The sequence below is a fragment of the Pterocles gutturalis genome, unplaced genomic scaffold (assembly GCF_000699245.1).
Source record: "Pterocles gutturalis isolate BGI_N339 unplaced genomic scaffold, ASM69924v1 scaffold6815, whole genome shotgun sequence".
Lineage (NCBI taxonomy): Eukaryota > Metazoa > Chordata > Aves > Pterocliformes > Pteroclidae > Pterocles > Pterocles gutturalis.
Genome location: NW_010140655.1, coordinates 35,493 through 63,365, shown reverse-complemented (window position 1 = coordinate 63,365; position 27,873 = coordinate 35,493). Strand labels below are relative to the sequence as shown.

At 45.7% G+C, this 27,873-nt stretch overlaps 1 protein-coding gene across 1 annotated transcript in view; it reads left to right on the top strand.

Moving 5' to 3' along the window:
- Nucleotides 1-27,873, top strand: part of LOC104469298 (potassium/sodium hyperpolarization-activated cyclic nucleotide-gated channel 4-like) — a 99,512-nt gene that overhangs the window by 45,099 nt on the left and 26,540 nt on the right. Inside the window, exons 4-5 of the mRNA XM_010083753.1 lie at nt 15,552-15,713; nt 23,896-24,114. Of these exons, the coding sequence (XP_010082055.1) occupies nt 15,552-15,713; nt 23,896-24,114 (381 nt within the window). The remainder of the gene's footprint in view (nt 1-15,551; nt 15,714-23,895; nt 24,115-27,873) is intronic.

The following is a 27,873-nucleotide window of genomic DNA, read 5'->3' as shown; positions in this document are numbered from 1 at the left end:
CCTGCCTTTGCTTCATCCCGTGTGCAGTTTAATATTGTTTTTTTGAGGCATCCCACCACCCTTTCTCAGACTGCTGCGGTGACAGAGTAGTGTGAGAAGGGGTCAAGTTTGCCTAAAGATTGGTTTCAAAACATTTCTTACCCCATGTTGCTCCATCAGAACTCCTTGTCTGCAACTTAACTCCCTATTCACTTTGTGGAGTGGAAAGCACCACATACACAAAGAAAGAAACGAATAGTATTCTTCAAAATAGAGAACCCTTTAGTCCTAGTGCTAAAGCTTTCTGAAATCAGTACTTTGTCTAGGAATAACATCCCTGCTGCCCTGCTGGTTCTCCTTGCCTGATCCCAGACGTTGCAGCTGCTCCTGGTATCTACAGCCTCTGCCTGACATGCTTGTGTCCTGATTCACATTTCTTGCTCTGCCAAAGCTTTACGGGGTCAGAGAGACAGTTTAATTTATAATCACCACTGACACTTAATAATAATTCTGCCTTAGGTTAGAAGTGCTCATGGAAAAGACACTCATTACGGTAAACGCAAACCACTGAAGCACGGTGCTGGTCCCTTGTCCATCCCTTCTTACAGCATGGCTTGCTCTCTAGGGCAGAAATCTGGTCCTGTGTTGCAGTTTTACCACTCTATTGGTACTCTTTCTTTGGGGGGGGGGGGTGGGGGAAGCCAATGTCAGCCTTTCTCGATTCCTGCGGTCACTTCAGGGTGAGTCTGAACCACTTTTTGAGTCTCACTTTGTCTAGTATCTGCACTGCATCAGTACAAGCACACCTCCAGGCATGGACTACGCCATAGCCTTACTTCTTCCAAGGTGGAGGGCCTGAGTATTTTCACCCTTTTGCACAGCTCTCATTTATGGGGTCTGCAGAGATCAAGTGTGATTGAGGCCATCCAGGAGCAGATATCCTGAGATACTCAGCCCTCCTAAATTTACTGTTGATATTTTGAGCTGGTGGTACAGCTACAGCCACTGCTAGGGATGGAAAGCCAGCCACGAGGCTGGCTCCACATACCTATCGCTTGCTTGGAGTCCATTCTTACTTTCCAGTGTAGATATAGCCTCTATGTACATAGCCTGTAGCCTTTGTAGACACAGCTCGTGTAGACATAGCTCTTGCAAAGCCCAGTCAGTCACAGAGGTAAAGCAGATTCTACCCCGGACTTAATTTCTCTGAATAAATATTCAGAGATATTGACAAGGGAGGCTCTGCTGCAGCAGCATGCAGTGAGCTGCTAGGGGGATTGTAAAGAATGATGAATGCTGTCATTTTTATGTACTTCATTTCCCCTGGTAATTTTTCAGTGCTGCTACCGTCATTTCTTCTGCCCATTTCTTCTTACACTGATGGGGGCAAATTTTCCTACTGCTGGACTGGGGGCTTTCACAGCAACGAGGTGGCGTTAAATCAGACAAGGCAGCAGAACCTGAAGAATGATCCAGGCTATAGAGGGCAAGGCAGGAGAGGTCAAATGAGCAGGTTATGAAGTGAAGTCTCAAAGGACTCAGTTTCTTTTAAAACTGAACAAGAAAGCAAGCAGAGTAAATATGAACGCTTAAAGCGGTTCAATTTCTGTTTCACAGTATAACTTCTTTCTAGAAGCTTCTTCTGAATAGCTGCTTACTGTCTGGTTCTCTGCTGGAGGGGATAAAAAAGCAGAGCTGGGACTGGGGGAACACAGGGTGGAGACAAGGATTCAAAAATAATATAAATGGCCATTGTAGGATAACTGAGGATAAAAATATCCTAATTTTAGCTACTTGGGCTACTTCTGCACTGTAGGAGTAAGGTGAATTCAGAGAAAACTGATGAGAATGATTGAGAACAACCTGGAATAAATGAGAAGTTTTAAATTCTTTCCTTTAAGGGGAAGAGAAAAAGCCTGTAAAGTAATAAGTGAGCTAGAAAAAGATGAGGGCTATATATATTTTTCCTGATGTATTCAGCAAAGATATGGAGCAGTCAATGAAACTGAAAAGGCAGTAACTTCCAAATGCATTCAAGGAAACAATCTTTCAGACAGCGTGTATTCAGACATCAGAGCTTCTTCCACAGACAACACAATTGAAGGGCAGTTTGGATGTTTATATCCAGAGTTAGAAGCAGACAAGAGCTTTGGAAGGTTAAAAAACACTTCTGCTTCCAAGTTTAAATCAATCTCTCACTATTACACATTCAGGTGAAGTCTTCCAAGGAGGTGGGTTATCATCCCTCTGCCTGATACGAGGTTTCTTACACCTTATTCTGAATTAACTCATCCTGGTTGCTGCCAAAGAGAGCTTTCTGGGGCAATTGAGCTCTAGGTCTGATGTGGTTTAACCTTGTTTTCTTCATGTGGTTTCAGCTGAAGTGGGTTGAATTATTCTTTGTGTATGCTGGCGTGAAGGAAGCCAGGCTCACAGGCCAGGAGAGGAGTGAATCAAGAGAGAGTGGTGAGTCCCATTCCCACCAGAATTAAAAGGAAGAGTTGAATGGATTGTAGCAGCAAAGCTATTTCAGAAGGAAAATATCAAAAATTGGGCCAAAGCAAGTAGCTTTGTTTAAATAATTCTATCATGCAATACGCTTTTTGGAGAGAAATACCAATAAAATACTTTATGATTACATGATGCAAAAAGAAGAGGTTTCATTAGGACTTAATGTTAACATTTGTGTGAGTATCTTTCAATGCTGTGGTGGTGTCTGGGTCTGTTCCAGCAGTGACAGAAAAGTACCGAGCATCAAATGCCTCTTCCCTTTCAGGGGAAAAGGATAAAATCCTGCCTGTGGAAGGGTGTGGCCTTTTAAAAGCACTTGCTGGTATCTTTTGCCTTAGGGATGGTTGGCTGCTGTGGGTTTGCTGCAAAGACAGGGTGTCAAAGTTTGAAGGTTCATCTCAAGGACAGAAAAGCCTCATACTATGAATGTGAAGAGGGACTCCCCTTTACATTGTCAGCTTGGTGACATGCCGCTGAGGCGCAGCTGGAGACAGAGGGGACAGCAGCACTTTTTTTATAACACCCTGGTGTTATGCTTGAATGTGCAACATCCCTGTCAAACTATTATTATCATCATTACTATTATTGTTGTAATATTATTATGTTATACCCCTAAAAGAGCTGTGCAAATCTCCTCCTTCTCCTGGGCAGCAGCTCTGGGGATTTTTGCCTTGATACCTGTCATCAGGCAACATTTCCTGTTGGATTTCTAATTAAAATGGCAGCCTTTAGAGACTATGTTCCTGCTCGGCATATACTAATGGAGGTTTAAGAACATTTTAGGTAGAGTTTAAATACTGCTTTTAAACATCTTTGTTCTGACTTAGTTAATTTTTCTATATCAGCCGAAGTATCTATATACAACCACAGCAGGAACTAACCTGTCATACTTTCATAAATATAATCGACAATGCTTGGTGGTTAAAAAACAGTTTTCCCCACCCTAGTTTCTTAAAGCAAATAAAAAATGCACCCAGCCACTTCCCCCCCTTCGCTGTCCTCCTGGGATGGACACTGCCTGCGTGCCTGTGAGGGTAACGGCTGTGTTTCCTCCAGCAGCTCCTCTTCCTCTAATTTCTGTGTCTCCTCAGCCTCCGCTCTGTGAAGGTTATGGGAGGGTACAGGTTTTCTGAGGTATATTATTCAGGGAGTTATTTTCACTGCACTTTTCTTTTAAGGGTGTCTTCTCTAAGGTGCACGTTTCAGTACAGAAAAGGTTATATTGCTATTATTGCTTGAAAAGTGTAGGAGGGCGTTTGTCTCTCCTGTTACTTGTCTTGTGCCGGATGCGACATGTGTGACACACTGGATGCAAATAAATTTGCATCAGTCTGTGCAATGAAATCTTTTGGCACTCTGCCAGCAAACTGTTGAGGTCTCTCAAAAGATGATTCAGATCCTTGTTGGAAATCTTCAGACCAGCATCCGTCAAAGCAATTTAGGAAAAAAACCCAACAGTAATGAAGCAATTTAAGTTGGTGCTACTAGGGACCAAACAGCAGCCTACCCAGCAGTCTGGCACACCTCTCTTCTGAATTTGTCTAGTGCCGCAGTCAAAAAGGTTTATCGTTGTGGCATGAAGTGCACTGATCATTTCATCTGCCATTTCTGAAATGTTGCTAGCAAGAAAAAGAGTGCACAAAGTAGATCAATGGAGACTTTGCAGGCAAACGCTCAGCCCATCTGAAAATCAGGCTGTTGTGCTGAGCATCCTCAGTCTGTGAACTTTGGTCTCTGTTAAAATACAGTGTCACTGAGTTTGCAGCCAGAGGAGCTTTTATTATCTTTGCTCACACACTCTGCCTCGTGGCACATGAAACCATTCAAGTGTCCAGGCCTGCCAGGCTGGTTCCTTTCGTGGATGTTACAATCACTAACAGCATAAAAAAAAAAAAAAAATCAAGGGTGGAAGTTGTGCTTGGTTGCCGTGGTTGTAATCAAATTAAACCAGAGGATTGAGTTAGGTAGAAAGTACTCAATCTCCCTGCAGAACGTGAACCATCCTGGCAGGCTGAGCTGTGCTATAAGCAGCCGTAGGTTATGCGTTTGTACATAAGTATAGTCAAACCTAACACACTACCAGCCTCAGAGGGCAGAGGCAGCACATAGAAAGTTACATTATTGGCTCTGTTTAAAAAGAGGAGGAAAAAGCTTGCCATCACTTCAGTTGACAGAAAGCATGATCCTTTAAACAAATTCTAGCTGCAGAGCCCAGAAGAGATCAATGTGAAAACAGGTGTAGGTGCAGTTCTTTTAAGGAGCCTGTAGGACTCATTTTGGCTGCTGCCCTGATCTCTGGGTGCTGCTTCCATAGGGTCCCCTGTGTGGCGGTTTAGCTGTGGAGCTGTAGGGAAAGAGCCTATAAACTCTTCTGCTTCCAACTGCTTGAGCACCATTCTGGGATGAGGTGGGAGCCTCACCCCTGTGTGCAAGTGTTGCTTTGCTTATGCGGAGAAAACTGTTTTGAAGACAAACAGCCGCATGCTCATTCCATTTTGGGGTGTGCATTTTTTGGCTCAGCTTCTGTCAGCGTACTCTTACAGATACCCGAATTGGGCTTAACAGTGGGTTACTATGCATGTGCTTTACTCTCTTGATTGAAATGCAAGATGCATTAAAGAAATACTGATTGATCAAGAGTAAACTGCATGAGCTGTGTAGTTCTTCAGCAAGTTTGCACTTACTGGGCAGGACTTAATAAGTTTATATTATATCCCAGGTGGTAATCATAAGAATCTGTAAGTACGCTAAGTGACAATCTTGGATTTTTAAAAATCTGTTCTGAATTTTAAACTAAAAAATTCAAGTGTGACTGAAAGAAATATGAAGACAAAGGTCACTGTGGCAGCTTATTTTGCAACGGCTTTCTGTAGAATGTGAACTAGGGCTATATTACAGACAATCTGAATTTTGAGAAGACAATTTTCTTTCTCATTCGAAAGGTCTGTTCTCTTGATCTGATTTTCTTTCTCCCGTGTTCTGGTGGTGTGTTTATGGATACAAATACAGCTGGCAGTCCCTAGTTCTCTGGGTCAGGCTCTTTCATGTATGGAAATGGGGTGAGGAGGCACTGTGGCAGACCAGACAACCATTAGTCCACTCTCCTGGTCTTAACAGTGATCGAATGCTTCAGAGGGAGCATGTGATGAATTCCAAAACAACAGCTCTAAAATAATCTGCTCACAGATAGATTTATTCCTCAGGGGTTTCTTAAGCACTAAAAAGGAAGAATATAAAATGATTTTTTTGAAGTTATTATTAGTCAGCCATTTATTTATTTAGGCACGTATTTAATATCCTGCCAAGTTCCTGGCCTGGAGGATACCTATGGCAATGTGTTCTGCAAGCTAAACTGCACATTGTTTGGAAAAAAGAGCATTTCCTCTCATCAGCTGATCCTACACTTTGATAAAAAGTCCTCTTGTCTTTGGGTGAGAGAGGACAGTTAAGAGCAGTAAGCCTGTTCCATGATACTGATGTCTTTCTGGGGTATTTGTGTCTTACCTGCCTGTCACCATTTGCTCCCTGGACCAAACTGTCCCAGAAGGTGTTTTATAATTACTGTTTTTTTTAAACTCCTACCTCTTAATCAGGGATCTTGGAACTATGGTTCCGCTTAGTGGGAGGCAAACAGCTTCAGAACAGTATGTGACATGGCCCAGCTTGAGACCTGATGTTGCTGCTGGGAGGAGAGAAGACTGGGATCCCCTTCCTCCTATTTATACAATTTTTTAATTTGCTTGCTGAAAATAGATCTGTGCTCCAAGGGAGAGGGTGTCACTGACCTAGGTAATAGCATAACCTGATCAATATTGCCATTAGTATTTTGTCTCATTACCTGTCCATGCTAACTGGTTTAATTGACTTTGTGCCTGGTAGCTCAGTGCACTCAGGGGGTGTTTTCCCACTTAGCTCAGTGAATTTTTGATCAGGCCGCAAATGAGGTCCTTCTGACACAGTCTGCAGCCTGGACTCACCTACATCATCTGAGTCATCCATCGATTACCTCATCTTGCTGCTCAACTGCCTTTTCCAGCCACAAATACCTTCACTGTGTGCCAGTCCAGCACAGAGTCGTGTGGGCCAGCCTTTCAGACCACTTAGTGCTCCTTCTTGATGCCATTTCCAGGCCTTGAGGCCCCAGTTTCAAACCAGTTGTGTTTCTTGTCTCCGTCTCGGGTATTTATGCTTCCTTTCCCCTCAGCATCCCAGATATTTATTTCCCTAGGTGTATCTATGTATAGCTACTGAGCTAGACAGACCTGTTGCCTGATGACTGCGGTCATTCTTAAACATCCAAAAAAGCCTATGACCTACTTCCAGAAGTGATTCATTGCTAGCCTCTCAGAAGTACTACAATTCCCAAGGATGCACATAAGAGCCATGAGAGATTTAAAAAAAAAAAAATGCCTAGGCAGGTAAGATATCTAATTCCCACTGAGAGCGAGACACCTAACCTACTTACAGCTCTAGGGGCTTGATTTTTTTTTCTTTTTCCAAAAGCATTTAACTATATTGAGCGATACCACTGAAAACCTGAGCTGTGGGCGTATGAGAACATAAGCCCCATTGAAAAGCAAAGGGATGCTTCCTCCAAAGTCATACAGGTTCTTGAAAAAGCCCTGGCCCCAGTCCTTGCGACGCTGCTCTGGGACACATTGCTTGGGAGGTGAGAATGCCATCATCCCTCCACACTGGAGGCACTGGCCAGCTCCTGTCTGTGCTAGCCCATGGGAGGCTTACAGCTCAGTTCAGTGGAGGCAGAATCCAACCCTAAATGTTTTTTTTTTTTCCCTAGAGGTTTAAAGAAAACCATACAGGAAAGACAGTCGTTTTGAGTTGTGCTAGAAAAATATTTTTAAAAGTCTGTGTCACGTTGCCGTGGTGACAAAAGTTCTTAAAATGATGAAGATTAAAGTCAAAGCTGGGAATGGTGGCATGGGGAGGGGAAGGGGGGCTGTTGTCATGGCTACCTCAACTCTGAGAGTGCAAGAGGCAAAACACATGGTGGTGGCAGGATCTTTGGCGTTTATATATATCTAGAAACATCTGCCATGTATGCCAGCTTTCTCAGTGCTAATTAGTCCTGCTATTTCACCTTACTCTGCTGTAAATATTTTCCAGTAGATGCAAGTCTCTGAGGGAGAAGGTAAGAAAATGCTTTTTTTTAATTATTTTTTTCATTTTTGCATGGATTTTCTGCTGTTCTCTGTCTGTGGGCCCTCAGCTCCTACCTGGAGAAGAACTTCCATTAGCTAGAAGCAAGCTGCCTGGGAAGAGTTAAATAACCTCAGGAGGAGGTAGAAGCTTGCAACCTTGCCTCATGTTCTTACAGAGCTTTAACAGCACCAGTCTGCTGCAGGATCACTTCTCCCTGCCCTGCAAGTACATACACACTCTGGCTTTTCCTGGCACTGAAGTGGCTGTTTCTGAACGTGAAAGGTACCTCCTTGGGCTCTACTTAGTAGCCACACTACCTGGGCAGTGGTTAGAGCAGGAGATCAAAGCTGGCATCCCTAGATTTGATGCAAAACTTCGCTTTCAGCTTCCTGTGCAACCCCTGGAAAGCAGCCTTTCTTGTTTATGTGCTTCATTTTGCCCATCTAGAATAATGGAGATCGCACATTTACTGGAGATATTGAAGCATACCAGATTAATGTCAGCCGAGCACCTTGAGACCTTCAGATGAAAAGTGCCACAGCAGCACGAAGGATTATTATATTTTAAGTCTAAAATCTACTTGGATATCTCTCTTAACACCTGGCATTCGGTGTACTTCCCTCAAACTCGTTGTTCCAGGCAGCCCTGAGACAAGCACACTCCGCAATACCTTCCCCCATGAGCGTTAAATCTAATGAATCACAGACCTGATTCTCCTCTCGCACTGACTCAAGGCAGCATCAGCAACTCCGCTGACATTGATTATGTCATTTGGTGCAAAGCAAGCATAAAAAGACAATCAACCCCAAACCCTGGCCTTCATCTAAAACTTGATCTTCTGGCTATAGTTTTCGTTGCTGGCACAGCAAAAAGCAGGCAAAACCAAATCCCACACCATCTCAAACTGTCGAGCGCATCCCTAAATCTGCACACTGCTTGCAGATGAATCTGCGCACCACAGATGATTTCCCATCTCCAGTCCATCTGCTCTGTGCTGGCTGGTGCTTTCAGCGTTGTCCCAATACAATCTGGATCCCAAAGCTCTCTCTCCCTCCCATACCATCGCGCCGTTCTGCCAAACACATTGTGATTAGCACAGCCCAAAGCTGTTTGACCCAAAGTTAATCCTTCATAAGGGACCCCTGCTTCTCAGTATGCCGTGAAGTTGTAAACAAGCCCAACTGTGTTCCTTTACATAATTTTTCTTCCTTAGCTGAGCCCCTTTCCGGCCTGAGTAACAGTTGCCTCAGAAATTCGGAGTTTATATCTTTGTATATTTTCCTGGCAAGAACAGCATTTTGCCCATTCTTCCAAAAGAACCAAATGTGTGGCCTGATGAGTTACTCGAGACAGCAAACCTTTTGGAGTAAAATGAGTTTATGTTTTGGCACAGCTTAAACATGACATCACTGGAAGAAAAAATTGAAATCTGGGGAGAGTGAGGAAGAAGCAAGTAAAAGGCTTGATGATGCATTTCAGGAGCGGGAAGACAGCAGCTGAGGTCTTTTGTTTTGCTTTGCTAAAACACTGTGTTTCCTGATGGTGTGGGTTTATTCAACAGGCTGGATTTCTTGGGGAGCTGCCCTTTCTCTCTCAACTCTGATTTCTTGTGTGTCCTTACCGTGTCTGAGTTGCTCAGGGGTTTTGGCTCTGTGTGCGCGTTGTGTATGCTCATGGCTTCCATGCTTCAATGCTCTAACGTGCATAATGTTTTGTGTGCCTGAGGAGGATTTTTCGTCCTGGGGGAAGCCCATCCTGCAAGTCCTTTGTGTTTTTTCTCTCCCCTAGCCTCAGACTCCCAGGACGGATCTGCACATCCAGGTTCCCAAGCCCTTCCCCTCTTCCATGGGTTGGGGTCAGTCAAGAATCTTGCTGGGTGTGGAGAAGGTGACATTTTGCCCCTTGGCACAAGAATTGGCACTGATTTGTGGTAGTGATCTCTAAATGAAAGAAACCACTGTTTTTTCAATAAGCTGCCTTTAGTTTGCACGTTGGCCAGAATCGGTAAAAGAGCTTTGACTGTTGCCCAGTCAGTTCTCAGAACTAAACTGGCTGAGGCGCAGTCAATGGGCAGATAGGTGAAGTGCAGCAAGGCTGTAGCTGGTGATGCAGGGACTGAATACAACCACCCTGCAGCAGTTTGTCTAACTATTTTAGGCTCAGAAAAGCTCTTTACAGCAACCACCTATCCCCAGTATAATCAAGAGATTAGGTTTGAAAAGGCAGCTAATGCCTCTGTGAAGCAAGCGTATCTTTACCTCTGTTGTTATCTACAAAAGCCAAGAAAGGAAGAGTGAAAGACATCTCAACTTTCTTCCCCATAGTCCACAAATACTGTTCTTAAATATAAGTAACTACATATTTCCTCAAGCAGGACAACCCTAACTCTGGCTAGAGCCCTCGGAATAACAATTGATACTGTTTTGATTCTCCTTGTGTTTCCTTTTAAGGTCTTTGGTTTTTTGAAACCATAAATTAAGAGTAAATTCTTTGCTTTGTATGAAGCTGGAGCAGTGTCACAGATACTTGATTATCCACAGGGGATTTATCACAGTTGTACATTAACCATAGTGTGGATCCAGACACCAGCACTGGCTGAGGACCAGCAGGCTTTCTTAGTTCGGACTCAGTGCTACAGGAATACTGCTATGTTGCTAGCAGAGGTAGTGAAGGGCAACAAGCAGTTTCACTGCTTTCCTGTGGTGCAGAATCTGTTCAGAAACCCTGTGGATGGAAGTCAGGTCTGTGTAGAGCCAGCGTTCAGCTGAGTGAGTGTGGATGCTGTTAGCTCTCTCTGGCACGGTGTTTAGCTCCAGCTCAGCCACGCTGGCTCCAAACAGAATCATTACTACGCCTCTGCGTTGCAGTCCCCAGACCCTCAGGAAAACCTATTTGTTCGCAAGCGTAGCATGTCTGGTACACACACGTGTATGTACAGAGGCACTAATACAACATCACTTTTAAGGATCTGAGAAATTCTGGTGGCCTGTTGGTTTGGATAGCCACACCGCGCTGTGTGCCAACATAAATCAACACGCCTAGTTAAACATACAACTTCGACTTCTGTCAAAGCCCTTGTTTCACTGCCAGAGCCAGGCCTCCACTTCTCCAAGGTGTCCTTGATTTCTTCCAGCTCAAGTGATCATGTTAGAGGAATCCTGCTGCAGTACAGAACCAATTGAGGAGTACTGCGCAGAGTTATTTGGGGCTGACGAGATTTCAGATTCATACTGATAGGATTCCAATATCTTGTTCTGTATAAGCAAGATTACTAAGATGGAGCTCTTATATAACTAGAGATGACTTTGTTGAGGAAGGTTTTGGTCCTCCCACTTTCCCAAGCTGTACTTTCAGAAGGTGTTGCAAGGTGTCCTTTGGCTAGAAGCACAGAGCCGACTTTGTGATGGGCTCTGAAGCCACAGCTTGTTTTGGATCATCAAGAAACAGAGATATTAGCTCTATCAGAGAATACCCTTGGAAAGAGGTGCTTTTAAGCATGATTCTGTGCTTTGTCCTTCTCCTCACTCCCTTTTTCCAGATCACAGACAGAAGAAAGCTGGAACGCACAAGCAGTTCCAGGGGCAGAAGGGAGGTGTGATGCTCTGGGACCCAGCCTGGGTTGTGTTACAACAGGACAAGAAAGCCCTGAGCGTTAATGATGAAAACCAGAGAATTTCCAGTTACCACTCATGTTTCTCGGCTTGTGGACCATCTACTCCAGAATGTTTCTTCCCCACCTCTCCCTGGCAAGCTATAGGCTGCTCTAGGGCACTGCAGCACTGGCGTAGACACTCTCCAGCACACTACTGGAGTTAGTATTCCCTGCAACACAGGCACCCATTTACTGTACGAGTTCTTCTCAGTGAAAGGTGTTAATTCGCACCTCTTCACAGTTATTCCTGTGTGCCGTTTCTTATTTTTCTCTTGCATGCAAATGTATTCCAAGGAGTGGCCATGAGCTGGTAAGTCCTGAGACTGACATTTGAAATTGGATTTGTCTCACCTGCAGTTCAGACATTTACAGTTGGAGTTCATTATCTAGGCTTACTTTATGGACAGCAGAGAGAAACAGCAATTCCTGAGACACAGTGCATCTCCTTCTCAGGTAAACAAGTGCCACAAACCAGACGTGTCACCCTCTGGGTATGTGTTCCCATCTGATGACTCCTATCATATAGCCTAGATCTCACGGTCCAGAGTAGGTGAGCTGAATCCACCCTTGCATAAAGCAGATATTGTCTCTACCTGCGTGGGGAGTTTGTGTCAGCTCAGTTATGATCCGTCCCTCTAGTCAGTGCTGGGCATTAGAGAGCAATCCCAACTGGGCACTGGCTCTCCTCTTTGTGCTTCAGCACTGGGTCCTGCGCTTACGGGTGGGTTATGTGATGGGTGGTGACCCGGCGGTGAAGGAGGACCTGTGAGCGGAGACGTACACACACTCTGCACAGAGCTGCCATTTCTCAGCCGCCAGCAAATGTGTGAGTTATTAGTGCATGAGAGGAGGCAGCGGGGCCTAACGGCAGAAGCAAACGCACTCATTTATTCCTGTTTTTTGGATGTGCACCTGCTTTCTGCCCTAGCCTGGCTAGAATACATCCCAATGGTTATATAAGCAGCTCCATATCCATTCACCTCTCCCTTAAACCATCCATTCCCTCTGGCTCTTCACTCTCTGCTTTTAATATATTAAAGGAAGAAAGGCAATTCCTAAATCTGAGAGGGTTTTTCCCTGTCCCTGGCTGGAGTTCCCTGGGTTGCAGGAGGGCTGGAGCTCTTTGAAAAACACACATAGGTGGGAGAGGAAAAGTCATTAGCACAGTAAAACCCTGACGATACAAAAGATTCATTCAGTGATCCTTCTGCAAACTGCTGCTCTGGCTTCTTTTAAAAGCATAGCCTGTGGCTGTCACTCAAATGGGCTGGATTTGCTTTGGGTTATCTAAATGAGAATGATCATTTCTGCAATGGAAAAAAAAAGGTGAAACCAGTAGGAATTATTCTTTACGAATTATGTGCTCAGCTTTCATACTGACCTATTGAGTCAGAACTGAGAGTCAGATTTCCTAGAACAGCCTTTCATGCTGGATTTTGGATATTTTCTTCTTTTCAGTCCAGAAATATCGCTAGAATGGCCTTCATCACACTAAATGACACTGTAGAGTCCAGCTGCATCTTTGATGCAGTGGAAATAATGGGGTTTAGAAGCAGTTATCCAAATCATTCATCCTCCTGGTTTCCAGCATTCTTCTGACTCCTTCCTGGTCTGGATTGAGCATGTTGGCATCTCGCAATGTGTATGACCTCCTGGCATCCTGATTAGGTGGGGAAGTGGTAATACCTGCTGTGGAAACAGGCATTCAAATTGAACGGCTAGCTCTGACGAGAGAGTAATGAGCCAATTTAGGCAGCTAAACTGACAAAGCATGATTCTTTTATAACTAAAGTTTTCTGCCTTTTTAGCTGCTCAGACTGACTCACTGTGGGATCAGAGAAGGCCGATCCCTGGTATAGACAAAGATGGTAGGTACGTACTACCATGAGCCGCTGGAAGGAGCAGGACCACCCCTTTCAGAGCAGCGAGGAGTTATATGGACTTTGCCATACAGTCGCATAACATGCCAGTGGTGCTCCATCAGAAAGTTGTGTTTACAGGTTTATTTTACATCCAAAGAAATGACAGTAAATCCTGCTACATCCCTAAGGAAATGGTGAGCTTGGATTGGTGTCGCTGTGTGCGCTGCATGGCTCACTTGGAGGTCAGTTTTACAACAGTGCTGGGAGTCGCACTGTAACGAGAGGTGCGGTGCCAGGTCAGAAAACAGAAAGTGTGACCACACAGGGCTGGAGCAGCAGGGCACGGCCGAGGTACAAGCACACAGCTACAGAGGGACTCTGGAGGTGACATAGCAGAGAGGCTGTGGGCTGGAGTGGAGGGGCTGTGGCAGGGCTGTTGGGGAGTCCAGGACTGGGAGAGCAGGAGGGGCTGGCTGCAGCGTGGAGTAAACAAGCTCTGTGGGAAGCTTCAAACTGATGTAGCTGTATTAGGACAGAGCTAATTGTAATGTACTCTGGAAGGGAGTTCCATCCTACAGGTCAGGGTGGAAATGCAGGAATAGAGCTGGGACATGCAGCCTCACCTGGTTCATGGTAGTCTTCTTCGCTCCTCATGTTCCTCTGCTTTTTGTTCCTTTCCATTAAATCCAGCCAGGATATTGTGTCACCAGATTGTGGGCTAGGCTGTGAAACAGCCAGGCTATATGTGCCTTCAGACCATGGGGAGGCCTCCTGAGAATGCCCAGCTGCGACAGCTGACAGCAGTGAGTCTCTCCACTTCTTTCACACACGGTTGTCTAAATATTTCACTCCTCCTCCACCAGAAACAGCAAGAACATGTGTGGGGAGCAGTGATTAACATTTTTCCAGGCAAGGCTCTAGAGCAGGACATGTTGGCAGGGCTGGGGCATGGCTGTCAGGTCTCCATCCATGCCAGCTCTGTCACAAATTGCTGTGGTGACACAGCAGCATGTGGGAGAGGGTTCCAGATGTGTGGTACAGATGGAATCCGGTTCTTTAGCTGGAAGCCCAGCACACTGAGGACAACAGGATCCAAACCATTGCTCAGTGACAGGCTGAAGGTCTCCTCTCTTCAGGAACTGTGTTAATGGCAAAAGAGGCCAGAAAGTGGGCTCTGTGCTGAGTCACCCAGGGCCAGACATGCTCTCCAGAGCCCATCTCTCCTCACTGTGGCGTATTGTAAGGTAGGGAAATCCAAACCCGGGTGGATATGTAGTTCAGGACAGCAGACACTGGCATGCCCTGTGCGTCTAGCTGTCAACAAAAAGCTGGGCAGGAAAGAGCCAAGCACACCCAATGTCTCCACAGCACACCACCCATAGGAAAAAAAATAATGTCCATCAAGTAATTAGACTGCACATGCAGCTTTGATAACAAGGCACCTCGATTTCTCAGCATGTCTCGCTTATGACTAGTACTACAGACAACACGGCTGTAGCCTCCCTTCGCATTAGAGAACTGACTGCAGAGATCCGGTTGCTGTTGCTTGTTTGCAGGTTTCTGGGCTGGCTTGCTAAAAACTGCTCCACAGCTCTGCCATGGTTCTCTTTTCCTTGCCCACATTCACTTCAAGCTGGAAGTGCTGACTGCAGAGATCCGGTTGCTGTTGCTTGTTTGCAGGTTTCTGGGCTGGCTTGCTAAAAACTGCTCCACAGCTCTGCCATGGTTCTTTTCCTTGCCCACATTCACTTCAGACTGGAAGTGATATAACAGCAGAATACAAGAAATACAAGAAAGTAGTTGAATCAGATCCTTTTCTAGAAGTCTCTGCTGAGTTTGAAGCCATTCTTTCTTGCATTTGATGCTTGCAGAGACTGCATCTGACATCCAGTACAAAGACAGTTTCTACCATGGGTCAGCGCGTAGCATATATTCAGTAAGAGCAGAAATCAAAGAAGGGCATTGCAGCTAAAAAGATGTAATGATACAGTTTATTTCTGAGGAGTGGCTGATGTTCCAGAAATATTTGCAACCAGCTTATTTTATAAAATCGGTTTATGGAGCTTTTAATGTAAATTAGAAGGTTGGCTGATGTTCCAGAAATATTTGCAACCAACTTATTTTATAAAATCGGTTATGGAGCTTTTAATGTAAATTAGAAGGCAAAATTAAAGGGCAAGTGGGGTGAATGATAATGATTTTGTATTTTGGTTTTTAATCTGTTTTTCAGCTGGTTCTGCTTACATACTGTGACTGACCTGAGCGGAGCTGATGCAGCCCTTTCTGTTACATTAGCAAGGTTCTTGACCTTGATACTGTATCTAATTGTGTTGGGTTGGTAGTCTGGGGAGCTGCCATCTAATCTGCTCCCTGTTGTCCCCTTGCAGATCTTCCACATGACCTACGATCTGGCCAGCGCGGTGGTGCGCATTGTGAACCTGATTGGGATGATGCTGCTGCTGTGTCACTGGGATGGCTGCCTCCAGTTCCTTGTGCCTATGCTGCAGGACTTCCCCGACGATTGCTGGGTGTCTCTCAACCGCATGGTGGTAAGTGCCTGCCCTGATTCCTCCTTCAAGGCCCGAAATTCAAGCCCCCAGTCACAGCGTCACCATTTCAGCACCAGTATGGCATCCCCCAGCTTCCCATTTAACCCCACGTCCTTTTAGGGCCTTCCTCCACTATCCAGCAGGCACTTGTGAAGCAGGGGCACTGCGGGCACGGAGGTTCCTTGGAGGCAGTCCCTGCAACGAGACCGTCTGAGGGCTGCAGAGCAGGAGCCAGCCCCAGCACATTCTGCGGCGGGCTGCCTGCTGCAGAAGGCAGGAGCCAGGCTCCCCCTCCTGGCAGGAGACAGCAAAGAGCAAGAATGGAAACTTCTGGGATCTGGGCATAGTGAGCCAAAGGCAGGAGGCAGAGGGGTTCCTAGAGCCATAGCTGGGTCGGATCCATAGTTCTCATTACTGCTTCCAAGGAAACTTAAAGGGTCAATGTGCTCACCCACCCTTCTCCCGGGGAGCTGCACGATATCGCCTTTAGAGTGGGCTGTAACAGACTCTGCCAATCCACAGTTCAGCCTCCCATCATGCGAACAGTAGCCAGACTTCCCAACAGTGTCCCAAGCTGTGCTGCTCACTCTGCTCTTTGCTGTGAGGGAGATTTATACCATATGGTTAAATGCAGGGGGAGTTCATGGTACCGTTCAACCATCTCGCTGAGAAATCAGGATCTTATATTTAAAGGGACAATGTCCAGTTGATTAAGCAGCAAAAACTGACAAAGCTTAAAAAATTGCCTCTTATTGCAGTTCTTAACCTCCAGATTCCCCCAGTCAATTTCGTCTTAAAAAAAAAAAATAGTCAGGCACTCATGCAGAACAGAACAAATGTAAAATGTATAAAAGACCTGCCAACTTCCCATGCCTCCCACATGCGAAGCTGTGGGCACATGCTGCCCATGCCTGACAAGAGTGAGCATCCATGAAAAAGTCGTCTGTTTGGTGTTTATTTATTCATTTCTTCCCTCTGCAATAATCATTCACTTCCTGCTGTTGAAAGGTGCCAGACTGAGAGTTCTGGAGACTAGAGCCCTTTATTTATCTACAGAAGAACAACCCATGCAACAGCTGCCGTTATCTTCCCCCATGCTGCCTTTTTATTATTTATACGGCAGGAGCAAGGAAAGATCAGGGCCCCATTGTGCTTGTGCTATTCAGGTTCAAAAGGACATACAGCTCCTCATCCTGGAGAGCTCAGAGGTGCAGACAGAAATTATCCCCATCCCATGAAGTGACTTGGCCATGGTGCCCTTGCAGGACAGCTTCAGAGCAGCAGATTCGATCCATGATTCCTTTATCCTAACATTTGGGTGGAGGCTGCTGTCTGACAACTTCAGCTTGCTTTCCCCATCCAGCCCTGGGGGAAGAGGTGAAAGCTAGGGTTGCAGATTTACAAGTGTGAGTGGCATGCTCAGCTCACAGGCCAGCAGATGAGAGCCGCAACACAAGCTGCCAGGTGACCTGAAGAGTCCAGACAGCTAGGTCTGCAGGTAACTGGTACATGGAAGACCTTCACAGAAGGCAATAACTAGCAATGGCAGACACACATGGTGAGAGGAAGAATAATCCAGTGGCTGGAGCAGTTCCCAACTGCGTTCTGTGTGATCCCAGGCGAGTCAGATGGGACACTCAGTTCTCTCTCCCCAGATACTTCCAAGGATAAGTAAATACTGCAACGGTGGGTGTCTGAAACGGTCTGAAACCTGAGGTTGAACTGAGTTTGTTGCACAAATGCATGGCACAAGCAAATGCAAATTGGCTCTTGGAGGCTTTCACTCAGGGGCTGTAAAGCCAGAAAACCACTTGCAGAGCTGCAAACATACTGGGATCAAGCCTGATGAGGAGGGAAACAAAGCTAAATGTCTATAATCTAGAAAAAGAGTTATCTGGGCCAGACTATGATCAGAGCCTATAAATGCCCATCAAGGTAACTGTGTAGTGAAGGGATAGGGTCTTGAAAGGTGGCAGGAGACAGGACAGAGGAAGAATATTTTCAGGCTAGGAACCCTTCTTAGTAGCAAGACTGAGGAGAGGGGGGAAGGATGCATCCCACAGTCAGGAGGGCTCAGCAGAGTCTCCAGGAGGGGCAGGATAGAAAGTTTCTATCCAGAGCAGAGCTTTACCAGGCAAGGACTCATGCTGCAGTGTGTGTTTTCCCAGCCTTGAGAGCCTGTGAAGCTAGGAATTAAACTTGCCTTGTGTGATTTTTTCCGCTTCTCCTCTATAGCTAAATCACCTTCACTTTTTCCACTTAATCAAAGTGAAAAAAAATCATTATCTCAGTGACTGTCTCAGAAATGGATCCTCAGGAAACTGGGATGAAGAACTACAGAGACAGTTGTATGCCCCATCTATAGTTCAGGTGGCTGCCACTCCAGAAGCTGTACAAAAATATGCCAGACCCAAAATAGCCTGGTTTGGAACATTTAACAAAGAGAATAATTAGTTCTTCCAGCATCAGATAGTTTCTTCTGACAATAAGGTTCTGTCTTCTAATCTTCTGAGAAGATTTCCAGATCTGTCTCTGGGACTAGAGATGGATGTGGATGGCATGAGTAGTGCAACAATTTATTTATAGTCTTTAGTGAAGTAATAGGAGAGGCCACTGAGTCAGGAAACAACAAGAAAGTTTGGTCTGGGCTGTTCTCAGACTTCGGTGCCAAGATCTTGGTGATAGTTTCCAGAATGGCTCTGTTTGAGAGCTGTGATGGACAGGGTTGGGAGGTGGGAGGCCAGAGTGACATTTGTCTGTGACAGAGAGTCAGTAGGTTGGATTTTGGGACATTCTGTAATCATCTGGTCACAGCTTTGAGGAGATAAATAGACTTGGTGCACGACTGCCCTGATGACACATAGGGGCCAGAAGGCTGGGATGGAACCACTGGAGGAAAAAATGGAATCTTCTGAAGGTGCTACAGCCAAGGGGAGCTGAAAGTGAGGTGCCAAATGATCTGGAGGCTTTCTCCTTGAGTATGCTGGTGCTGCTCTTCCACCGCTCCCGAGTTTCCCACCTAACCACTTGGCAGTCCATAAAACTAGCTCTGATTCTGATGCAACAGGGAAACAAGATTCATCACCTCCCATCTGCTTCCTAAAGGTTTGATCCTCTTCCAGGGGACCTGTGAAGGGTCTGGTGTTGCCAAAATCATATCAAGGGCCCCATAAATCCCTGGGTCCAATTCATCTTAGTGTTTTCTACATGCACCATGTTTCATCTTTATCAATTGTAGAAGAATGAGTCTCTGTATGACTTCTTTCTGAACCAGCTCTGAAATGGCAGGGAAGGATGTTTTCAGTATTAATTGCTTAGCCCCAATCTCAGGGGCTTCAGCATTAGCTTCCCTACAGGGCGCTTTATTAAAAAGAGAAACATTAGTGAGTCAGCTGCAGAGCGGCATGTGTGCGGGCAGCAGCATCTCCCCAAGACCCTTGCCTGGCAGCTCCTCATCAGAGAAATCAGAGCTCTGCTGAGCTGCTGGAAACACGTGGCTCACTCCCTTGGGTATTGTGCTGAACTGATAAACCCTGCAGGAAAGGCAAATATCCCCATGTCAAATGCAGCGACCTTGCATAGGAAATACAAATCGTCTTCCCTTCTACCAAAAGAAGGAGGGTAGCTTTCCTTTTGAGCTTAAACCACCCTCCCCACCCCTCAACACATTTTTGTAGTGTTGCTGATAGAAAGGAGGAAGAGAAACTGCTGCAGCATGTATAGTGGAAGACAGAGATATCCTGCAAGGATCTCCTGCGTGATTCCTGACTCCCCCCAAGCCTCTGGTCCAGCAGATCCCTCATACCCTTACTCAGCAGACATATGGAGCTGTGTAGCAGATCATTATGTTTTGTAAAATCTGTCAGGGAGCAGCAAGAGTAGGGATGCTCCACGATGGGAGCTCGCTCAGGCAAGGTCTGCATGCCCTGAGCTGAAACAGAGCTCCAGGAACAATGGGTGCCTGGGTAGGGATCCTAGGCAAGGCTGACTGGGGCAATTAAAACATACTGGTGCCCTCAGAGTCCTGAGAAAATCTTCTCTTCTCTTAGGTGAGGGCCATGCAAAGCTCTCCTTGGAAATAAGCCCAGAACAGGCAGGTTCTGTCTGATGTGAAGTTTGACCCATCTTCTCTATTTCTTGTTCCACTATTCCCTTCCTCCAAACTAGATCTGAAGGCTGTCTTCCCAGCCCAGCACCTACACTTGTCCAAGGGAGGGCAGTGATGTTCAGAGGGCTTATTTTGCAGCTTGACGTTAAGTGGTGTGCAGTAGCAAACACCGAGTAACAACTCTGTGGCCAGATAAGATCGCTGCTGAGACAAATGTGGGAGTTCACAAGACTGAAATATGCCCTTTCACTACAGACAGCTGCTTAATACTGTGAAACGTTAGTGGTGTAAGTCAGGCATAACAGTGTGCCCGTGGACTATACCCCTGCTCCCAGAATTTGCCAGTACTTCTCTGTGTCTTTACTTCTCTCTCTCACTTCGTCTCCTGTGAGGGTTCAACCAGGTACGTATGCATCAGACCCAGAACATCCTAAAAGCCACTGTACTGTTTCTTTAGGTGCTTCTATAAGGTACTGCAGAACCTAACACTGAAGAGTTCCAGAAACGTGTCTACAAGTATTGAAGGGTGGATCTGAGCAAAGGCATTGCAGCCCAGACACTAATCCCAGAGAAACCCTTATAGTCCTGCCAGCGTGGATGTTAAAAACAAACCAGTCTGAGAAACGGCTTCAAAGTAATTTTAACTCCCTTTTGCCAATGCTCTTAGTGCCTGGCATGCATCTGAGATAATATCTCTCTTGACTATGTTCAAGCACAGATCTGTAGCTCCATTTTAGCTTGCTTTGAGATTTGGTTAATGAGGAGTCATTTTCTTTCTGCAGTTTAAGGCCTCATTTACATACCCTAATGGACCATTTTAGCCACTCCAGGATATTTGAAGTAGTACAACCCTCCCACTGTGGGGACTGGCATAGCGGTATATTGAGTCTAGGGGCATGGCTCTCATGGAAACAAGGCTATATCAGTTTAAGGTACTGTGATGCTAGTAAACTTGTGTCCACAGTATATTTGGAACCAATACCGTTACTCTGGCTTAAAGTACTACATTCTTGACCTGCCTGCTTATTCAGTGGAAAACAAAAGAATGTAGAGCAGGCCTAAAACCTAAAGATATACTGAGAGCTATAAGCAAAGAGTCATCACAGAGACTGTGCCATGAGGATCCAGTGCTCTTTACAGATGCTCAAACTGCTCAGAGGTTGTTCCCTAAAGGCAGTTGCTCTGAAAGGTTTCCCCTTCATGGAAGCACCTCTCTTTCAGAGTCCTTGATCTCTTCTCACAGCAGACCACATTGCTCAGGATTTTTTTAAACACTCCGTGTTTTCCTCCAGCTCTTGCCCCTCAGTCTGTGATTACTCAGCGATCTCCTCAGGCTGGCACGAAGCAGGCTGTCCTCACAGGGAGCCCTGCTGCTGATGGGAATTGGGGTTGTGACTTTTAAGTGTAGAGTTCCCGGGGAGCCAGAAGTGTTTCTGCAGGCTATGGAGGCTCAGTGATGTTGGATGATGTAGTTTTGGATCACTAATTGCTACAAAACACTGGCAAGCTTCCTCATAAACAGCACTCCTTAGCAGCAAGTTGCTGGAAGAAAGGCTTTTAAAACTTGAACCTGCCTGATACCCAGATGTTCCTCTTAGGCTCTGATAATTCATGGCCATTAAAGACCCTGGCAGGCAGTTTCCTGTTATATCAAATTCTCAGCTATTCTTACTCTGTCTCCCCAAATTCTCTTTGGAATTCCAGCTCAGCATTTCTTTTCTCCCCGCTCTCAATTCCATTGCCCTGTAAAACTACTGCCACACTGAGCTGCAAAGGCAGCAGCGTTTCTGCAGTGGCCATTGACAAAGGAACTCTTCAGCAGGGAAGGGCTGGGACAGGACACCTGCACCACTGCCTCTGCTCCAGTGAAGCTGTGAATGTGCTGCCCACCTTTACAGGTGGTGCACCATTTTAAGCAAAGGTTGGTCAAGCGTGACTGCTCCTGACTTGTCTCAGGATGATGACTTCCCTGCTAAAGCGTGGACTAAAGCCATAGAGTTCAGAGCATTTGCCATTCTGTAAGTGCAGGGGCCACGGCTTTATGACTGCTGGTACTACAGGACTGAGGGAAAGGGGCTGTGAAATGTTAACAGTGAAGATGCAGGGATGTAAGGTGTGTGGCTGCTTGATGCCTTCACAGATCAGAAGTTGGTCTGTAATATAACACAAAAGCTGCATGGTTTATATTTGTGTTACTTTTTTGGCCAGGACTCTAGGAGCCCCAGCACAGACATGGATGAGGCAAAGGAGCAAGCACATTCACTCCTTTGGTGCTTACACCTTAGGCAGCCCCCATGGTCGGATCCTTCCTGCCACCCTCTAGAGGCGGCAGAGTGCGAATGCTCTTTGCCCTCATCCGTAGCTGTCTCCCCTTTGGGCTGTGGCTCCTCGCACGCTGGCATAGCGGAGAACAGAGATGCCAGTGGCCACATCGTCTCTTGTCTCTTTGTGTTGACCGAAGGGTAGGTTTTTCCAGTGCAGGAGGTGAACAGGTTCCTGCTTTGTTAGGGAGGTGAGCCCAGACAGGCTGGCGCCGGCAGGGAGCAGGCTCTTCTGGTGATGTAAATGTGCCGCTTCTTCTGTGTCCGCTTCACTGTCACTTCTGTTGCTTTGCCCTTCTTGTTGCAGTGTGAATCAGGCCTGTCTTGCATAATGTAACTGAATATGGCCAGGGTAACGCTACCCCCTGTCTTTGTCCACATGCTTATCTTTTAACCGAGCATTAACACTCTCCAGAGGTTCCAGCTCTTTGCCACAGCTCACAAACAGCAACAGTACGCTTTGCTTCTATTTACTACTTGTAAGCTTACTGAAAAATTTCCATCAACATTAGTGACACTCAGAGAGCTGTCTGCAGAGAGGTCATCAGCCATCCACTTGATAGTGATCAGATACCTCCAAGGAGGTGACCAGTAAACTCCAGGGCTCCCAGCATTACTGGTTGCTGAGGCTGCTGCATCTCTCTGAATGGAGTTCACAAAAGTATTGCTTGTCTGTTTGACAAACCACAAACCAGGCTTTCTGTACGATGACCTTCTAAGTTGCCACGTATCTGCACAGCTCTATTCATAATGTTAACACTTTCCTAGGAACAGAAAGAAGACTGATGAATGTACAGATTATGTGCTGTGATGAATGTCACTGTAGCAGAGGTATTTTTTCACATACCTTGTAATAGCAATGTGTGATGACAGTGCATTTACTTTACAAGGTTTTGTGGCAAGGACTTGCTAGCATATAATACCCACAGGATAGCAAATGTACCTTGAGCTGTTCCATGAGCTCAAGCTAATCAGGATAATCATGAAACTTATGCTGTTTTTTCTCCCTATCCCATGATGTAATTGCTCAGGTGCTTCTTGTGTTAGTTGCAGTGGGAGAGCACAGGGTGTCCCAAATAAGCCGTTGACTTCAGCTGGCTTCTTACAGTGCTTTATTGCATCTCTCAAATGACACCGTTTGTAGTTTTCTCAGCTCCCTGAAAAAAGCCCTGTTTTACACTGAGAAGAACTTGCTGTTTGGACATTATCTTCTTAATTTTCTGCCCTTTTCTTCTCTTCAGGTAATGACCAGAGATCCTGACCATTTCCTAAATTGCCAGCGAGTGATTTTCGCTGCTCTAAGATCTTGCTGCTGGCAGCCTTGCTCAGGCTCTCTTTTACCAGTTCTCTGTCATTTCCCAGTGGAGTAATCATTTGCTTCAGTTCCTTCTCCCACACATGGGTCATTTTGAAGATATCCCAGTGCATCATCTCAGTTTATCCCAGGTTACCAGTGTGTTAGACTGTCTGGAAAGTTTTGCTGGAAAGAGTATACGGAATCTGTAAAGACCCTGGCCAAAGTCAGTTAATGTCAGATGACTAAATTTGGCTTTTTTTTTTTTTTTTTTTTAAAAAAGCAAGTGTGCCCAGCAAGTCCAAGCCGTCAAAGAATTAAATTGCATGTTTACGAGGCAGAGGTGCTTCAGACGTGGACATTTGGGTCTAATGTTAGGTATCCTTTTCTGAAATGTGTTCATCGCAGAGAATGTCTTGTCCCACTGCTAAAGCTTTGTCTGTCTATCTGTCTCTTTAGAATGACTCCTGGGGGAAGCAGTATTCCTATGCGCTGTTCAAGGCCATGAGTCACATGCTCTGCATTGGGTATGGGCAGCAGGCGCCCGTTGGCATGTCAGATGTGTGGCTCACTATGCTGAGCATGATTGTCGGTGCGACCTGTTATGCCATGTTCATCGGCCATGCCACAGCCCTAATCCAGTCTCTGGACTCCTCACGGCGTCAGTACCAGGAGAAGGTAAGGAATGGGCTTTGCAAACCCTTATGTGACCCAGGGGTGGTGTACGCATTGTCTGCAGGAAGCCAGGGCTGTCAGTGACCCATGGGAGAGGCCAAAGGTGCAGTGTCTTTGTCACCACAGCAGTTTATTGGTAATGCAAACCCATCCATTCACTCAAACAGACCCTCAGGAAATAGATGCAAGATCAGATGAATAATAGTAGGGCAAGCGAGTGATTTTTGTTGTCTCTTGACTGTCTTTTTAGATCAACATTATCAATGTCACTGGTATCTAAAATTGTAATTCACTTTTTCCTTTACTAGATCTTGTTTCAAATCCCAAGTGAATGTTCCAGAATATGCAGCTTTTGTTTAGCAAGTACTTTCTTTAAAAGTATCCAGATTATTCACTTCAGTGCTCATGAGTGAAACTACGTGACAAAACCCAAGCACAGATCAAAGCTCTGGAGCACCGAACAGGTTCCCCAGGTAGCTAGCGAATTAATTGCACAGTTGTTGAATTGCATAATGTAGGGCACAGACAGAAGTGTCACAAATGATCCGGTTACCGCTGCAGAGACAGTAACTGGTGGTAGTGGGTGATGCTGTGAATTTTTGTAAAATGGTAAGGGGCAAACAGGGTCAGTTGCCGTGATTCAGATGATGAGGGGTAACTCCTGGAACTGCATCGATTCCTTCCTTCTTTCCATGCCTTCAGTATATTGCTGTCTGTACAATGACATTTTGTTATCTAAAGGAAAGGGGCTCCTGGTGCAATGATGCTTTTCCCTCTAGCACACAGGCAGACAAAACCACTGCCTTTGACTTCAGGTTGAACCAGTTGGCCTGTGCCTGCACAGAACAGGAGAGCGAACTGGGGAGTGACTGGGTACAACTAAGAGCCACGGCCTGGGTAGCTCAGAGGTGAGGCAGGACTTCCCCGCACAGACAGGAGGTTACTTTCAGGCACCAACAAAAGCAATTGTCCTCAGTAGGGATGAGGATGCTGTAGGGGAGGAGGTGTTACAGTCGGGGTCATATGGATGCATCTGGCCTGAAGATGAAGAGGAAGAATTAGGTGCCAGCCCTATTCTGACCCTGCCTGGTGCAGTTAGATGAGGTGCAAAGGGAGCAGCTGTTCAAGGGGGTAAAGTATGGCTAGCATGCACAGGTTTAAGAAAGGTGAATTTTAAGTTGCTACATGAGAGGAGGTGGAGAAAGGATTTGTTAGATGGCTTAGGAACAGGTTTGAGACATGGGGATTACAACGATGGGTCACAGAAATACCTTGCAGAGAATGAAAGCAAAGACCAGAAACTGAATCATGCTTTGAGGAGAGGGAATATCTCAAGCTGCAGCTAGAGCTAAAAGAGGGGAAAAGTCCAGGAGAAGAATCGTGGAGGACTGGGATGCAATTAAAGCACTGGGCTTTGCATAGAGTTTTACCACTCTGTTACAGATTGCCTGGACTAATTCTAAATGAGAGTAAGGCATGCCGAAGAGAAGGACACTGCAGCACTGGGAATGCAAGCTGATCAAATCTGTGTATGCAGAATATTTATTCAAATGTGTTTGAAGTAGTGTAGGACCACCTGGTCAGCCTAGCTGCAGCCAAGCTTACACCTGCAGGACTGGGCACTATGATTTTTTTCCCAAGCCAGGTCTGAAGACAAGGGCACAACTTGACCCTGGAAACTGGATTTTGGTCAGTGCTCAGCAAAATCAGTCACCAGTAAACCAACAGGGATTGTGACTGGGGTGGCAGAGGAAGAGTGAGATGTTAAAGCCTGATTAGAATTGGAGATGTGAATGAGAGGGTTCCAAGGGAAAAGCTTTGTGACAAAGCAGTGGGTAGAGGATTTAACAAAGGGTGTATTTCATGTGTAGTGGTTATAGCAGGTTAATTTCCCAAGGTATCCTCCTAGGAGTAAAGCCTCAGGGATTGAGTACATTCATTTTCCTCTTGCAAATGAGACAAATGATGGCCTAAAAACAAATATGTATTTACTTTCTGCATTCCTTAGCACTTGAATAGCCATGATTAAAATGAGGCTGCTTCATGATTTGCAGACCTGCAACTCAATTTAGTTCAGTCCTCATGGGACAATGTGTCTGTTGAAGCATATTATAAGCAAAGAATCTCAACAAGTTTGCAGGTCAATTGGTAGAAGCAGACAGCAGTTTAGAGACTTCTGCTGAGCACAACTTTGGGCTGCAAACAGGGCTCTGCCTCTCACCTCAGCGGAGGCTCAGACTCCAGAGATTATAGCAGTCGCTCCGGTAGTAGCCAAAGAAAGGGGAGACAGTCGGGAGAGAATGGCAGAAATAATGTAGTAACAGGACGAAGGCTATAGCTAGGAACTGTAGTGATGGGCTTTGCTTTGTGTAACCTTCAGGACAAGGTTCAGGAGTGAGTTTGTGCTGAAGTTTCAGATTGTTTAGATCTCTGCCAAACCAACTTGTTCTTCCTTGTACAAACAGGGCTTTTGAGAAGAGGAATAAAAGCCAAGATGTGCTGTCTTTGGCTTCAGTAGCAGGCTTGTCTCACTCTGGGTTGGATTCATTGAACATTTGGACACTCAATCCCTGTCCTGACTTCATGCTGTGGTAGTTTGTGCAGGCAGGGAATATGTATAGGATTGATGGGGCGGTAAGAAGCATGGAGAACCTGGAGAGGGAAGTTGCACTCTCCAAGGCAGCATCGTGTCAAGGTTTGTGAGTACAAGTGGAGAGTCCCATAGAGCGCTCACACCAACTCAGGCACTGGAACTGGCACAGCCACCATGTAAGTCTGGCTCTGTGCCTCCCTTAAAAAGCTCTGAATCAGAACAGCTCTTTAGATCTGGCACTCTGAAGTGACTGTTTTATTTCCAGTCCCAGAGGCACAGTTAGAAGGAACTTGTCTGTCGATCTTGCATTGCAGAGTGTGTTATGCCCTAAATTTGTTGCCCGTGGTCACAGAGACAGTCAGTAGCAGGATCAGGAGCTGAGTCTTATTTCTTCAACTCAGTCTGGTGTCTAATGCCAAAATATCTTTGCATCCAAGATTGGTGTCTATTTCCTACATGTGAGAGAATATTACTACAAGTCCATCCTGAAGGATTCTGATAGAAAAATTTCATGTTGTGCAGTTACATATTCTAACTGAATTGATCTGACAGCTCTGACCAAAGTGGGGAAGCCTCAAATCCCCGCTCTCACCCAGTGCTCCCTGCCACTATTCTCAACTGCACTGTTTCACTCTTGTACGCCACCTTTCATACTTCTCAGACCTTCACTGAGCTGATTTCTTTCTTCGAGGTTAGTTTTCTGCCAGATTAGTGGGTTGAATTAGCTTCCTGTAGAGTCCAGTGAGTGCCAGAGCTGGTACAGGGTGATGGTGGAGGAGGTCCATAAACAAAAACAGAGGCACAAGACCCTTTTCAGCTGTTCTTGGATCAGCTCAAGGCTTAACATGTAAGTTCATCATTGACTGTGAAATTACCCCACAACCTGCAGTAACTGTGGCCCACAAGAGAGGAAGAGTGTTTCCTGCCCAGAAGATGAGTAAGACTGTTATGCAAGTTATTTTCATGCTTTTTGCATGTTCCTCTATTAATTTCTTTCTCTAATCCCAAAGCTTAGCTGGATTAATATTTATGTCAAGTCACCATACACACACACACACACACTCTGATCCTCCCCAACAGACTCTGTAACCTTGAGGCTTTCGGGAGCGGTGATTATGCTGCTTACTGCAGCCACACTCCTTGGAACAAAGCAGAGAGAGACTCTGGGC